At 39.1% G+C, this 13,267-nt stretch overlaps 1 protein-coding gene across 3 annotated transcripts in view; it reads left to right on the top strand.

Annotated features, from left to right (window-relative positions):
- Positions 1–13,267, top strand: part of ERBB4 (erb-b2 receptor tyrosine kinase 4) — a 642,433-nt gene that overhangs the window by 301,341 nt on the left and 327,825 nt on the right. For all 3 annotated transcript variants that reach the window (XM_072121352.1, XM_072121351.1, XM_072121353.1), the window contains exon 2: positions 2,675–2,826. In XM_072121352.1, the coding sequence (XP_071977453.1) occupies positions 2,675–2,826 (152 nt within the window). The remainder of the gene's footprint in view (positions 1–2,674; positions 2,827–13,267) is intronic.

The following is a 13,267-nucleotide window of genomic DNA, read 5'->3' as shown; positions in this document are numbered from 1 at the left end:
TTCTAATAGGAGAGTTAAGGATCCTGAAAAAGGGAGTCAAAACTAAGGAAAAAGAAGAGCTTAATAAATATGGACTCTTGTATAAATTTATACTACTATTTATAGTAGTATAAATATGGACTACTATGCAACACATGCACTTAGGGACAGAATAAACTCTTTTTATGAATGGAAGTTATTTGCACACCTTCAGAAAGCAAAGGTTGAAGCTTTTACGGGGGAGAGTAAGAACTTGGACAAGAAATGTTCTTTACCATAAGTGCTATAGAGAATAGATGTCTGGCATACAAGATGTGCCACAGGTCCAAACATCATCCGTGCTTTTTCATATGATGACCAATACTTCTTCCACTGCAGGATATGACACTATGCCCTGTGTACAGTATATCAGCTACATGGATGTTTACTATACATTAGTCACCTGCTTCTCATAGAACTCACTGAAGAAATGGATACAAAAGTTTCCAGAAAAAATTATGCACAGTAAAAGTTTAATGTGTTCCAAAAGGTATTGGAAAGATGAAAAGTTATGGTTGTTCCTAATATACATATCTAGTGAGTTTCCTGAAAACATGCACTTGTTGTAATGTACCAATAGGGTTAAAAAGAAACTGCTCATAGAAGTAAGCTATGTTATATAAGAGCAAAAGATAGGTCATTGACATTCAACATGGCTGATCCTTCTTTCCCCACCATTAGCTGTTGTAGGGTAGAAAGCCCTTATGCAAATGATTTAGTCAAAGAGAGTATACTCTCTTTTTGTCATGATTTCTGGTAACCATTGGAAACCTTACAGGATGAATGGAGAAGAGAGGAGGCTTGTTGGGAGGGGTGGAAGTAGAGAAGTGCACGAAATTAGGACCCTGAGTGATGTCACAAGCATGTGACTCATCACATGCTTCAGATCATTCAATTACAAACATGCAGTTCTGACTCATGTGAAGGCCCTTGGTGCTCTGGCCTCAGTGTCCTTAGCTGATGTCACAACCAGGAGGTGCAACCCACTTCAGGAATAGTATAATATGATTTTATAAGAAGGGATGATAGATATATGAGGCTATATCTAAGGCTCGGAAGAAGCCAGCAGCATGAGGTATTGTTGGAATTGTTGCAATAAGCTCTCTCCAGCTGTGCTAAAACTTTTTTTGTCAGTAACTTTACAGCTATGCTTTAATGCTTCTCAGTGAAGTTGTCTTTAGATGTAGTTGTCTCATAGATGTATAGGAGCTTTCCGAGAACATCTTCAATCAATCAGTGACTTCTAACCGCAACTGTGGCCTATAAACATGACCCATGCTGCCAAAATGCACAGAAATAGAAAAAAAACAAAAACAATCTGATACATATTGAATTTTGCTTGACAAATATTTATAAGTCATAATATAAAAATGTAATGAAGAGGAAACACATGACTTCCTGACCTTGGTTCTTGGCATTGCATCATGTTGTGGTTGAGTAGACTAAAATGTGGTTGCCTTTATTCTTCTTCCCCATCCTACATGACACCTTGATGATCTCTGCAGCACTATAAAGGTTAATCTCTATGACCCAGGGCACAGTTGTTACCAGGAATAAGACGTATGGCAGGAATGTTTGAAGTTCCCCCTGGGGAGTGGATAAGGAATAACATTAGCCAGTCTGCTGGGCTTGGCAGCATGTGTCTGGGTCAATGGAATATTTCCTTTACTCACCAGTAGTGCAGGATTAACAAAGCCATGTTATCGCTGCAGATAGAGATAAATCGGTCCTGACACTGATGGAAAATAACAGATGATGCAATTGAGTAAAGAGCAGACTTTGGCTACTGTAACATCTTGATAGATTCGAGCGCTGGACTAGACTTTCTTTGTAAACTAAGCACCAGATACAGTTTGAGTATATGACACTAAAATAATTGATTTGTTCTTTATGTATTCCCCAAAGTATGTATATATAGGTCTCTACATACTCCCATCCATATAGCGGTATACAGCCATTAGCGTGTCACCAAACAGTACTCCTCCTGTTACTTTAGTACCTAAAAGAATCAGATTTCAATAAAGATTCTTTGTAATGTTAGATTATGGCTTATTTTCCTTTCTAATTTTACCTAATCAATAAGAGAGAATGGTTTAAAGAGAACCTGTCATTAGGTTTTATTTCACTAAACTACTAGCCCGATGAGGTAGGGTATGAAACGTCCTCTCTAGAATTCCCTCTTTTATCTGATACCTTACATAGGTAGAAATGCAAGTTGCAGATAAAGACCCAGTTACCATCTATTTCTAACTTTCTGTATATCCAGTTCTGTAGCTTACAGAACCATAAGTCTGATGTGAGCTGAAAGATGAGAGTCTTTAATATGACATCTTTAATATGACACAAAAGCTTGCTTCCTGATACTACCCTTGCAGCAAATAAACTTGACTCATCTCACGTGAAACTGGGACGAATCATATTTGTCTGACTTTGGGGGACATTTTTTTATAGGTAAATGTGTGAGTTTTCACATAACACTGGGAATTTAGAAAGGACATTTTATACCATACTTGAGGGGACTAGTCATTTAGTGGGGTAAAACCTGGTGACAGGTTCCCTTTATGTTATCTGACATATACCCTACAGTATGTGAGACCTGATAGCTGTCACCTATTTCAGGGGGTTTATTCTTACACCTTGCCTTTTTCTCTTGCAGTTTGTGCGGGAACAGAGAACAAGCTGAGCTCTCTATCTGATCTGGACCAACAGTACAAGTCCCTCCGCAAGTACTATGAGAATTGTGAAGTGGTAATGGGGAATCTGGAGATCACCAGCATCGAGCATGGGCGCAATCTCAGTTTCCTGCGGGTAAGCTTAAGATTTTTCTTTTCTAGTTCTAAGAATTTCATTAAATTTGTTTTGTTAATTAGATCAATTCTCTATACTAAACATGTACACATAGGGGCTCACCTACTGCTGATTAAGGTGCATATACTTCATTTGGATTTCATGGGCACAGAGCTGGGTCTGTCAGGGTCTGTTTCAATGGCAATAACTTAGATTCAGACCATTTAACCCTTAGATTTCATTTTCAGTATAGACCACAGTATCTGAGGGGTCTTAAGGGCAAGCTGATACCCTCTAACTCCTATTGCCAGTAGACTTCTATGGCATCCAGGGGCCTTCTTCATAAAACTGTAGGAACAGGGACTAATAGGATGTCTGTCTGTTTTTGTTGACAGGCATAACTGCAATACATTAGCTCTACCAAATCGATGACAACCCAAAATATTAAATTATCACAATATACTATGATATGAATATTTAACCTGCACATTCAAGCAAATCTATCTACTATCAAAATCCATATTGATAAACCAGAGACAACTACTTATAGATACGGGCACTGTGATAATCTTGTTTTATTTGTTATCCATGACCTCCTTCCATCTAAAATCAACCGTTAAAATTATGCCAATGAGCCAGAAGGGGTCTGGGCATTACCAGAGCCCCTCCAACCTGCAGGTTCACTACCTGTTACACTTAGCAGGGGCAAGTCTCCCCATGCATCCTACTCCCTCTGCACTTCCCCCTCCCTCTGCCTGCTGTAATGTAACTCATTGGTAGGGGGGGTTCTCCTGCACAGCGTAGCAGCCTGTGAAGCTACAGTACAGTGGGGCTTTTTTAGGTTTTATAAGGAAGGAGGCCATGGATAGCAAATATAAGAAGATTACCAAAGCCACAGTGCCTGGAGCGATGAGTAAATGCCCCTGATTTATCATGATTCAATTTTGATGGTAGATTTCCCTTAAATAGTGTAAAAGGTGATAGTAATAGACTCGATTTGCTGGTTGGGTTCATCTTGATTTTATTGCTAGTACTTTTCTGCTAATTTGCTTTCTCTCTGCCAAAGAACACCAACATTGATAAGAACTGTAATTTTATGCTTGTTGGAATGGAAAATTAAAAAGAAAACGGATGGGTGCTTAAAGGGGATTCCAGGCTAAAATTATTTGTTAGTGATTGTCAGGAGGGTGTAACACCTGGTACTACCACCGATCAGATGTACCACCACCCGTCAATGCATAGAGAAAGCAGGAAGCAGACAGCTCCATTCTCAGTGTGGAGGCCAGACAGGGGTATTGCAGATCAACACTCATTTACTTGAAGGAAAGCCGAGCTCTATTTAAATATTTCAGGCCTAGACAAACCTTTTAAGGCTGAAAGAGATTTTGCAGAACTAACATCTTCCTCTATTACATGCTCTGCCATTTATTCACAATATATCAGTCTACAGATTTCATTGACTTTTCTCACTGTTTTACATCCTACCCTTTCAAGATAATCAAGTACAATCAAAAATGTTTGTAGTATACGCAGATGGTTCTGTGAAGTATGACGGAAGAGCCGCTTTCCATAACTTCCCTTAGGCTGATGTTTTGGCAGCTGATAACAACAACTGAGCTGAGGTGGAAGAGGGATAGATACAAGGAGAAGCTGTCACCCTCTGACATGAGCCATGTGCCCGCAGCTCCTGACCCTGGGGAGAGAGGCGACTGGGGGAGATACTGTCAGTCTGCATGACATGTGAAATACACTTCATCCACACGACAATCAGCCTCCTCCTAAAAACAATCCCACACTTAACCCATCGAGTGATCAGACAGAAGTTCCCCACGTGCCATGAGTGAGACAGACCTAGGATCTCCATAAGCATTAAATGTTGTACAACAGCCATTTTCATTGGGATCTCGGTCTAATTATGGATGAAATGAAACTACAGAACTCATTACACATATCATTTAAGCTGAGTCTAAATCACAGCAGCCTTCCCAGAGGTAAGAGGTAGCAGCTCACACATACACACGCTGCTCCAACCTAATAAATCCATTTTTCATTTAAATGCCTTGGCCGCTAGAGACGGCGCTTCTATTCTCCGCTGCTCAGCAGTCCCTGGCTTCCGACGCTGTAATGCATGGCTGCATTGTAATCAGCAAACAACATAATGATCTCCAGAATGAAATGTGTTAACAAAAATAACAAGCAGTAGCTTTATATTGACTACTGTGTGGACAGCAAGTGAAACATAAGTGCCATGAGGTGTGTAATACAGCTGGATTGCTTCTATCCACCCATTATAGGCAAGTTTCCTATTGGCAAACTTTTAAATGGGTCCTTTTACCACCTACACAAAGTCTTTGCTTACACTAAGTCAGGGCAGGGCATAACCAGGAGAGGCTGGTCCCCATAACTTTTCTGAATTGGGATCCCCTTCCCCCTTAAAAAAATATACGTTTTACACACTTGTATAAACATTAATATACACATTAATATACTTATATATGCAGTATATAGACATATAGCATAAACATACATACAGTATACACACACCACATATACATACAACATATACACACATATATTCAATACCATATTCACCCACGCAGCATATATACATCACATATACACACACATACAGCAAATACACCCATATATACAATATCATATACAGCATATGCACACACATAAAGCATACAACCAATACTGACCCAATACCCCTGATTCTGGGGTCCCTTCACACTGTGGGCCCCGTAGCGGCTGCTATATTAATAATTATAATAATTCCTTTATTTATATAGCGCACACAGACTGTAACTGTAGTTACGCCCTTAATTTAGGGAAATTTCTAGTCTCCATTGGAGCCCCCATGTTGGAGAGGGAGGTGAGATCACGCAGAGTGCATGCATAATTAGCAGTCGGGAGCGCCGGACATCGCATCCCAGCACTCCGGGCTGCTAATTAAGAGAGTATTTGTAGTTTAATATGTATATCAGCTTGTGGTAGATTTCCGTTAACTCTTTAGATGCTTCATATGAAAAAATTCAGAAGCATATACATAAGCAGGTGATCAGATGACTTCATATTCAGATCCTTTCAGGAGACTAAATAAAATGTGTTTAATAAAACTTTAAAATAAAAGCTTAAAAATAGAGTGATCACAAGAATCTGCAGATCATCAAGTAGTGTTATTTCTCACATACACACAGGACTATTGATTGATGCTAAGCTTCTCAATTGGGTATAGTTATAAAAAAAGTTTTTATTTTTTTATAATATTTAATACATGCAGCTGTTTAATCATACTTTTTTTGCATGTTGTGAGTAGAAGAAGGACCGTAAAAAGTGAACTTTTAATCCATAGTGGCAGCTCATGCAGGTGCTTTGGGCACGTTTTAGCCTAAAGAGCTTTTTGGCATTGAAATGTTCTACCAAAATTCAAGCCATGAGGATGTTGCGTCTAATGAGAATCCACTTTATTGAACTATTCCTTTTTATGTATTATGTGTATTGCAATGTTAATAAATATGTTGACTTCAAACCAATCCCTGTGCTTACACTACATTAGGGACGACTTCATAAGTCCATGCTTTAAATATGCTATACAGTATAAGGTGATTTCTGGGTAAAATAGGTCACACTGGAAAATTTGCATACTGTATGTCGTATTACTTTAAATATGCTATGTTTGATTAAAGGGTTAACAAGAACGCACGTTGCACCATCTGAAAGGAAATGCAGTGATTCTTACAAAGATGAATGGAGAGAGAGAAGTCACCTTGCTATATTTCTGTGTTTGCAGTAGTTGTTCTTATCACGTCAGGAATAAATTATGGAATGGGATTAGAATCGGGAATGTTGTCTCCTTTTTCATGTAAATAACACAGAACAGCGAAGCTCTTGTTTTCTCGCTGCAGAATACATTTACTGAACGCCTGCACAGATCTATAATCATAGGCCGGCACTTCAGCACCTAATGTCAGAAATTAGTTACAAATAATGAAAAACATGCAAACACCATTATTACTTTTTCTGCTTTTCTTGTTTTTTTACGTTCTGGTCTTTGGGGGGATGCAGGGTTACAGCGTGATGTGCGTTTCAACCTCCTAAACTGCTGACACTGATTACAGATATGAAAATGCTGCAAATGTAAAGAGTTTTGTGGCCACGGTGGGATGGTAAGACCTTGGGGAAGAATTGTTAAAACGCTGCCTGTAGCATAAAATACATGGAATTAGAATGGAAATCACTAGTAATATCCAACTCAATTTCCAGCAAACAAGCTCATTATCTCTACTTGATATTTTCCCCAATACCAAGAAGAAATTTCCTGATTTACACATTCACAGATGTAGATAAGAAACAAACATGTAATTTTTGTTATAGTTTTTTGAACCAAAATCAGGGGTGTAACTACAGCGGTAGCAGACATAGCAGCCGCCATGGGGCCCACAGTGTCAGGGGGCCCCGGCATATGATCTGACACATTAAAGAATGGATGATGTGCACCATTATATACATATTATGCTGCACAGTGTACAAGTGCGTATAAATGTTTAAGTATACAAATGTGTATATTTTTTATAAGGGTGTACGGGGCCCCATTCAAACATCTTCTATAGGGCCCTGCCTCTCCTAGCTATGACCCTGACCAGAACCATCAATTCCTTTAAATGGAACAAAAAAAGGAAGGACTTCTGTTCCTTTTCCTTTCCTTCTGCTGTGGCGCCCCAATACAGGCAGTCCCTGACTTACAGACGACCTCTAGTTAGAGCCGGACCTCTCTGCCCACTGTGACATCGAGTTAAGCTATTTGGAAGCTTAACCTTAGTCCCAGGGTGCAATGATCAGCTGTTTGATGTCTGTAATAAAGTGTTAATGATAGTTCTTGTTCCAAATCAGCACAAAATTTTGAAAATCCAATTGTAATAGGGACATAACAACTTTATTCTGGAGTTACAATTATAAAATTACCTGTTCCGCTCTATATGCAAATTAAACTCAAGTACAAACTTAAAGAACCTATCTTGTACATAACCTGTGGACTGCCTGTATATTATAATAATATAAAAAAGACATATTCCTAAAATGATCCACCTAAAAGTACTGTAAATTAGTACAGATGTATCTTCATGCTGATTTTTATCATCCTTAACCCCTTACCGCATTTGGACGTTACTGTACGTCCAGTAGTGGAGGGGGGAATTTGAAAGGGGCTCACGGACTGAGCCCTCTTCATGCTCAGTGGATGCACTGGAGCAAACATCCGTCGCTAACACCCAATTGCGGGTTTTAACCCTTTGATCACTGCTGGCAAAGCTGTGATGGCATTAACAAACTGGCGGCGCATGGGCGCATGTTTGCTCGGATCGTCGCTCCCCATGATGTCATCGAGGAGCAGGTGATCTGTTGTTATGACAGCCTCGCGTCACACAAAGACCCGAGGCTGTCATGTTTTAGGCTATCTATTGCAACCTGTGATTTGCACATTGTTATAGATGATGTGCAAAATCCAGTAGTATGACAGTATATGGTAGGATCAATCGCACAACCTAGGGTTAAAATATCCTAGGGGGGCTGAAAAATAGTAAAAAAATTAAAATAAAAGAAGTTAAAAAAAAAAAAAAACCCTAAAAATTCAAATAATATAGATATAAATAAACAGTAAATATCATAAACATGTTATCATAGATCATAGACATCCCAAAATTTCTGATCTATCAAGATATAATAACGTTCTTTCCCTGCGTTTAACCCCGTAATGGAAAGTAGCATCCAAAGTCAAAAATGTCACTTTTTTGCCATTTTGCTAAATATAAGAAATTCAATAAAACATGATCAAACGGCTATACATTCTTTAAAACGGTTTGAAATCATCATCAAAATTAGCAAAAATTGATACCACCCACAGCTCCGTGCACTAAAGTAGGAAAAAGTTATTAGAACCAGAAGATGGCAAAATGAAGAATTTTTTTTGTACAGGAGGTTTAAATTTTTGTAAGTGTATGAAAACATGATAAAACCTATACAAATCTGGTATATCTCCATAATTGTACCGACCAAAAGAATAAAGTATGGCGCAAATGTGTTTTTTTTTTCATCATTTTTACTGCATTTAGAATATTTTTCCCGCTTCCTAGTACACGGCATGGAATATTAAATACCATCACTATGAATTGCAATTTGTTATGCAGAAAACAACCCCATACACAGCTCTTTATATGGAAAAATAAAAAGTCATAGATTTTTGAAGGTGGGTAATGAAAAATGAAGGGCCTAGACATTAAGGGGTTAAAGGAAGTCTATCACTTTACTTTACCTCTACAAAGCTGCACCACTGCTTTGTAGATGTTAGCAACCTTAGTGCAGTCGTGCCTTAATTATTAAAATTAAAAACCTAATTTTATATTTATGTAGATGAGGCAGAAGTACTTTGGGGGACGTTACCAGAGCCTTTCCAATTCTTTAAATTTACACACAAAATAATTCAATACAATATTGTGCAATGTAATAAAAATACTATAAAAGGGTGGCAGCTCTTGTCGGCTTCACATAAAAGGATAAATAAGATATTAGTTTATGACACAATGCTGTGAAACTGACTAGTGATACACATATCTGGATATGTTACGTTACGGAAAAATACAGAAAGATACAGAAATGTCACCATTTTCTTTAAGTGAGATTAGTTAAGCTAGTTACATAGCCCTATCTGTATTGTGGAGATACCCGTTCCTCAGAGGAGGAGTCGACAAACCCCACCCCTCTGCTGTAGTTTCTAACTAGAAGCCTGTTACTGCTATTACTCAAAGCAAAGGGGAGGAGCTGTGCTGAAAAATCTCACGCACCAGTGCACCAAGTTAAGCTACAATTCTGGAATACAAAAGTAATTTTAACAGTCCTGAAGGAAGAGTGAAAATCAATAAGAGAAATATATTTGTTTGATTTTATATTACAACCACCTGATAGCAAAACTCTGCATATATAGGAAATAAACTGAAAAAAAGGATAAAATATTCAGGTTCTGGAGATTTTTTTTTAATGATAGCAGCCCCTCCTCAATCATATTTAAGGTACTTTCTATCTTCAGCAGTGCAACAATTTCATTGTATGTTAGATGGAGAAATTATTTTGTCCTGTGACTTAATCTTTTATTTGTCTCTCAGAACCATAAATTGTTCTGGTATTCTCAACGCTCCACACATAGCAACCTAACCTTTGCATAGAAGTTAGAGCAAAACGTTTTGAGCAGAGGCTAAAATGGACAACCTTTGGTCCATTGTTCCTGTCTGTAGAAATTAACAGCACTTAATACTATGTTCCACTCTTTCTGCGGAGATTTTGGCTTCCTGCAGCCATACGCTTGATGTAGCGAGTAACGTGCAAGCAGTTTGAAGCCCATTGTTCTGATTGTTTCTTAGCCTGAGTTTTCTCTAAAAGCTTTTTTACTTTAGAGTGAAAGGAGAAGAGCAGAATCTCTATGTGTCTATCTAGATCATAGTAATACTCCTAGTTAATAGCAAACCCATTATGATTCATGGTGCACTTTTCCTGATGACTCCAAGTAACTTCTTAAGAAGTTATAGGTATGAACACTTGTGAGTGTGACGATACATGTCCCAGCGTTGTCTTAGTCAAGGCACCTATTATTGCCAAAAACCACTTTGATCAGAGATGACACTTTGTGTTGTATCTATGGCTGTGAAGTCTTAGTTTTGCTCGTATGATCATATGCCGCCTCTGGCAAACATGCCTAACCGTGTTCCCCAGACCTTAGAGTCTCTGCTCAGTCATCCAGCATGAAATAAAACAGTTAAATCGGTAAAAGGAATACTTCCCTATGCCTTGGGTTCACTTAATAAAATGCAATTATTACAGGTATCGGTAGGTCAAAAGGCAAGATGGGCAAAGGATAATGTCAACTTAAAGGGGTTATCCGGGTGTTAAAAATTACTGAGGGCAGTGCTGGGGTGGGCTAGTTAAACATAATAAACATGTACTTACCTCGTCTGGCGCTGCTGATGTCCCACGGTCTGTCTCCTCTGTGCGCCAGTTTGTATACAGGGGCGCACAGGGAGCTTCTGGCCGGCCGGAAGCTCCCATCCGACACCATCTCCCAGTGCCTACAACGCTTCATCCCGGACCGGAAGCTCCCTGTGCACGGCTTCTGTGCCCCTTTAAACAAACAGAGGCATGGATCAAATGGACCGCGGCACGGGACCTCAGCGGCACGGGAGGAGATAAGTACATGTTTATTATGTTTAACTAGCCTACCCCAGCCAGGCCCTCAGTAATTTTTAACACCCGGATAACCCCTTTAAGAATAGGAAGCATTTGGTTAAGGAAGGAAGGATAAAGGAACAAATGAAGCCATTACTTTGACGAGATGGAACCTGATTACAGTTCACTTAATAACCATGTCAATTACGCTAGAGATGATAGTCCCTGTAGATACGGTCTTCTCTCTCTGGAGTAGAAGAGGTTGAGTCCTTCAGGATGCGTATGACGAGACCATCCTTTTGTACACACAGGTGGTTCTCTGCTCTGATGGATGAGCTGAATTTAAAGTGATTACAGTCTTACAAGCGAAGCAAACTTGGAACAAAGGTACCAGTCAGAGGCAGTCAGTGGGACCAGTGATTAATTGGCCTATTGTGTTCTGCATTCCCATGCTGCCCTTGCATCTCAGAGATTAGGGTGAGTGGCTGGAGCAGAATAGGCTACAAGGGCTGGTGTGTTCATGTTCAGTGGTCAAAGAGAATTTACTGGGGTCTGTATTCCTGACTGTGTTATAGACTCCTTGTGCTATACAGATGAAAAAGAAGCAAAAGTGAATTGATGCCATGAATGAACAGGCTATGGTAGAAATATAAGAATTAGCTTACAATACTGAGACCATAAAACCTTATATACAAAATGGATTTAGTTATCACCCCCTTGCAGAAGACTGACCTGATCCACTGACCTGACTGCCCTGTTAAATATCATACTGGAGCTGATATGGTCAGTAAATATAAAAATGATTAATTAAATCAAAAGTACAAGTAAAAAAAAGAATAAACTTTTCAACATATCAGTCCATGAAATGTTTTTTTTCAATCAGATAAATTTATATTTGATTTTCTAAACAGAAATAAGCAAGTGGTCATGCCTTACAGCTTGATCAATGGAGTACACTACAAGTATTACACAGTATATTCTTACATCAATCAGTTACAATAGAACAGCATAGGAAATATTTTGCAGTATTGGACGTATGTTTTAATCAAACTGCAATTACCAACAGCTTGTACGGCAGTCCTGGTACATCCATCCATTTCCCCCAGATTTTTTTCGAATTTAGCTATAGAATTTCTTTTCACACACGCTCCATATTCAAGTCTAATAGTGTTGTTTACACTATCTATATATTCTCTTACAGACGGAGGCCTTGGCTTAATCCAATGAGCAGAAATTAGCTTTCTAACCTGACATAGGGACTGTTGAATCCCTATAATGTTAGAGGTCGACACATTGTTTATATCTAGGATACCTAACAAGCATGTGAGGGGTGTTGCTGGTATGGTAACTGAGACCACTCTACCCAGAAGTTCTAACACTTCCTTCCATAGCCCTTCTAGTTCCCCACACTCCCACATCATGTGCAGAATACCCGCCTCTTCAATCCCGCACCAGGGACAGGATGAGTCTACACGGGCCCTAGTTCTAAATAATAGTTGTGGTGACCTGTATGCCCTATGTAGCATGGGAAGATGTGACATCCGGTAGGACTCACTTGGAGCAGAATTGGTACAGCCTCCAGACATTTAACTGGAACATTTTCCAATGCTTTATTTAATAATACTTTGTTGTAAAGGAAAGCAACTAGAGATGAGCGAGTATACTCGTCCCAGTATACTGCTCGGTCGAGTATTAGCATACTCGGACCGGCTCGTTACTCGGACGAGTATCTCGCCGGCTCGAGATCGAGCATTAAATTAAGTGAAGAACAGTATTTTTATTACATAATAAAATAACCCAGATGTTTGCAGATGTTTTGCTTGTAAGAACACATTGAAATAACACTATTCTTCACTTTCCAGGTGTTCGCGTGTGTCTCCCGCTAAGTTAGGAGATGTTCCGAACATCTGGAATGTGAAGAATAGTGTTCTTTCAATGTGTCCTGCACTTAAATGTTCGTGTTTTCACTGTTTTTAATGTTTTAATTCTATTCTTCACTTTGCAGCTGTGCGCGCGTATCTCCGAACCTATCGGGAGACACGCGCGCACACCTGCAATGTGAAGAATAGAATTAAAACATTAAAAACAGTGAAAACACGAACATTTAAGTGCAGAACACATTAAAATAACACTATTCTTCACATTGCTGATGTGCGCGCACATCTCCGACATTATCGGAAGACACGCGCTAACATCTGCAAAGTGAAGAATAGAATTAAAACATTAAAAACTGTGAATACAGGACCATTTA

The sequence above is a fragment of the Engystomops pustulosus genome, chromosome 8 (assembly GCF_040894005.1).
Source record: "Engystomops pustulosus chromosome 8, aEngPut4.maternal, whole genome shotgun sequence".
NCBI lineage: Eukaryota > Metazoa > Chordata > Amphibia > Anura > Leptodactylidae > Engystomops > Engystomops pustulosus.
This window is presented reverse-complemented; position numbering and strand designations above follow the sequence as displayed.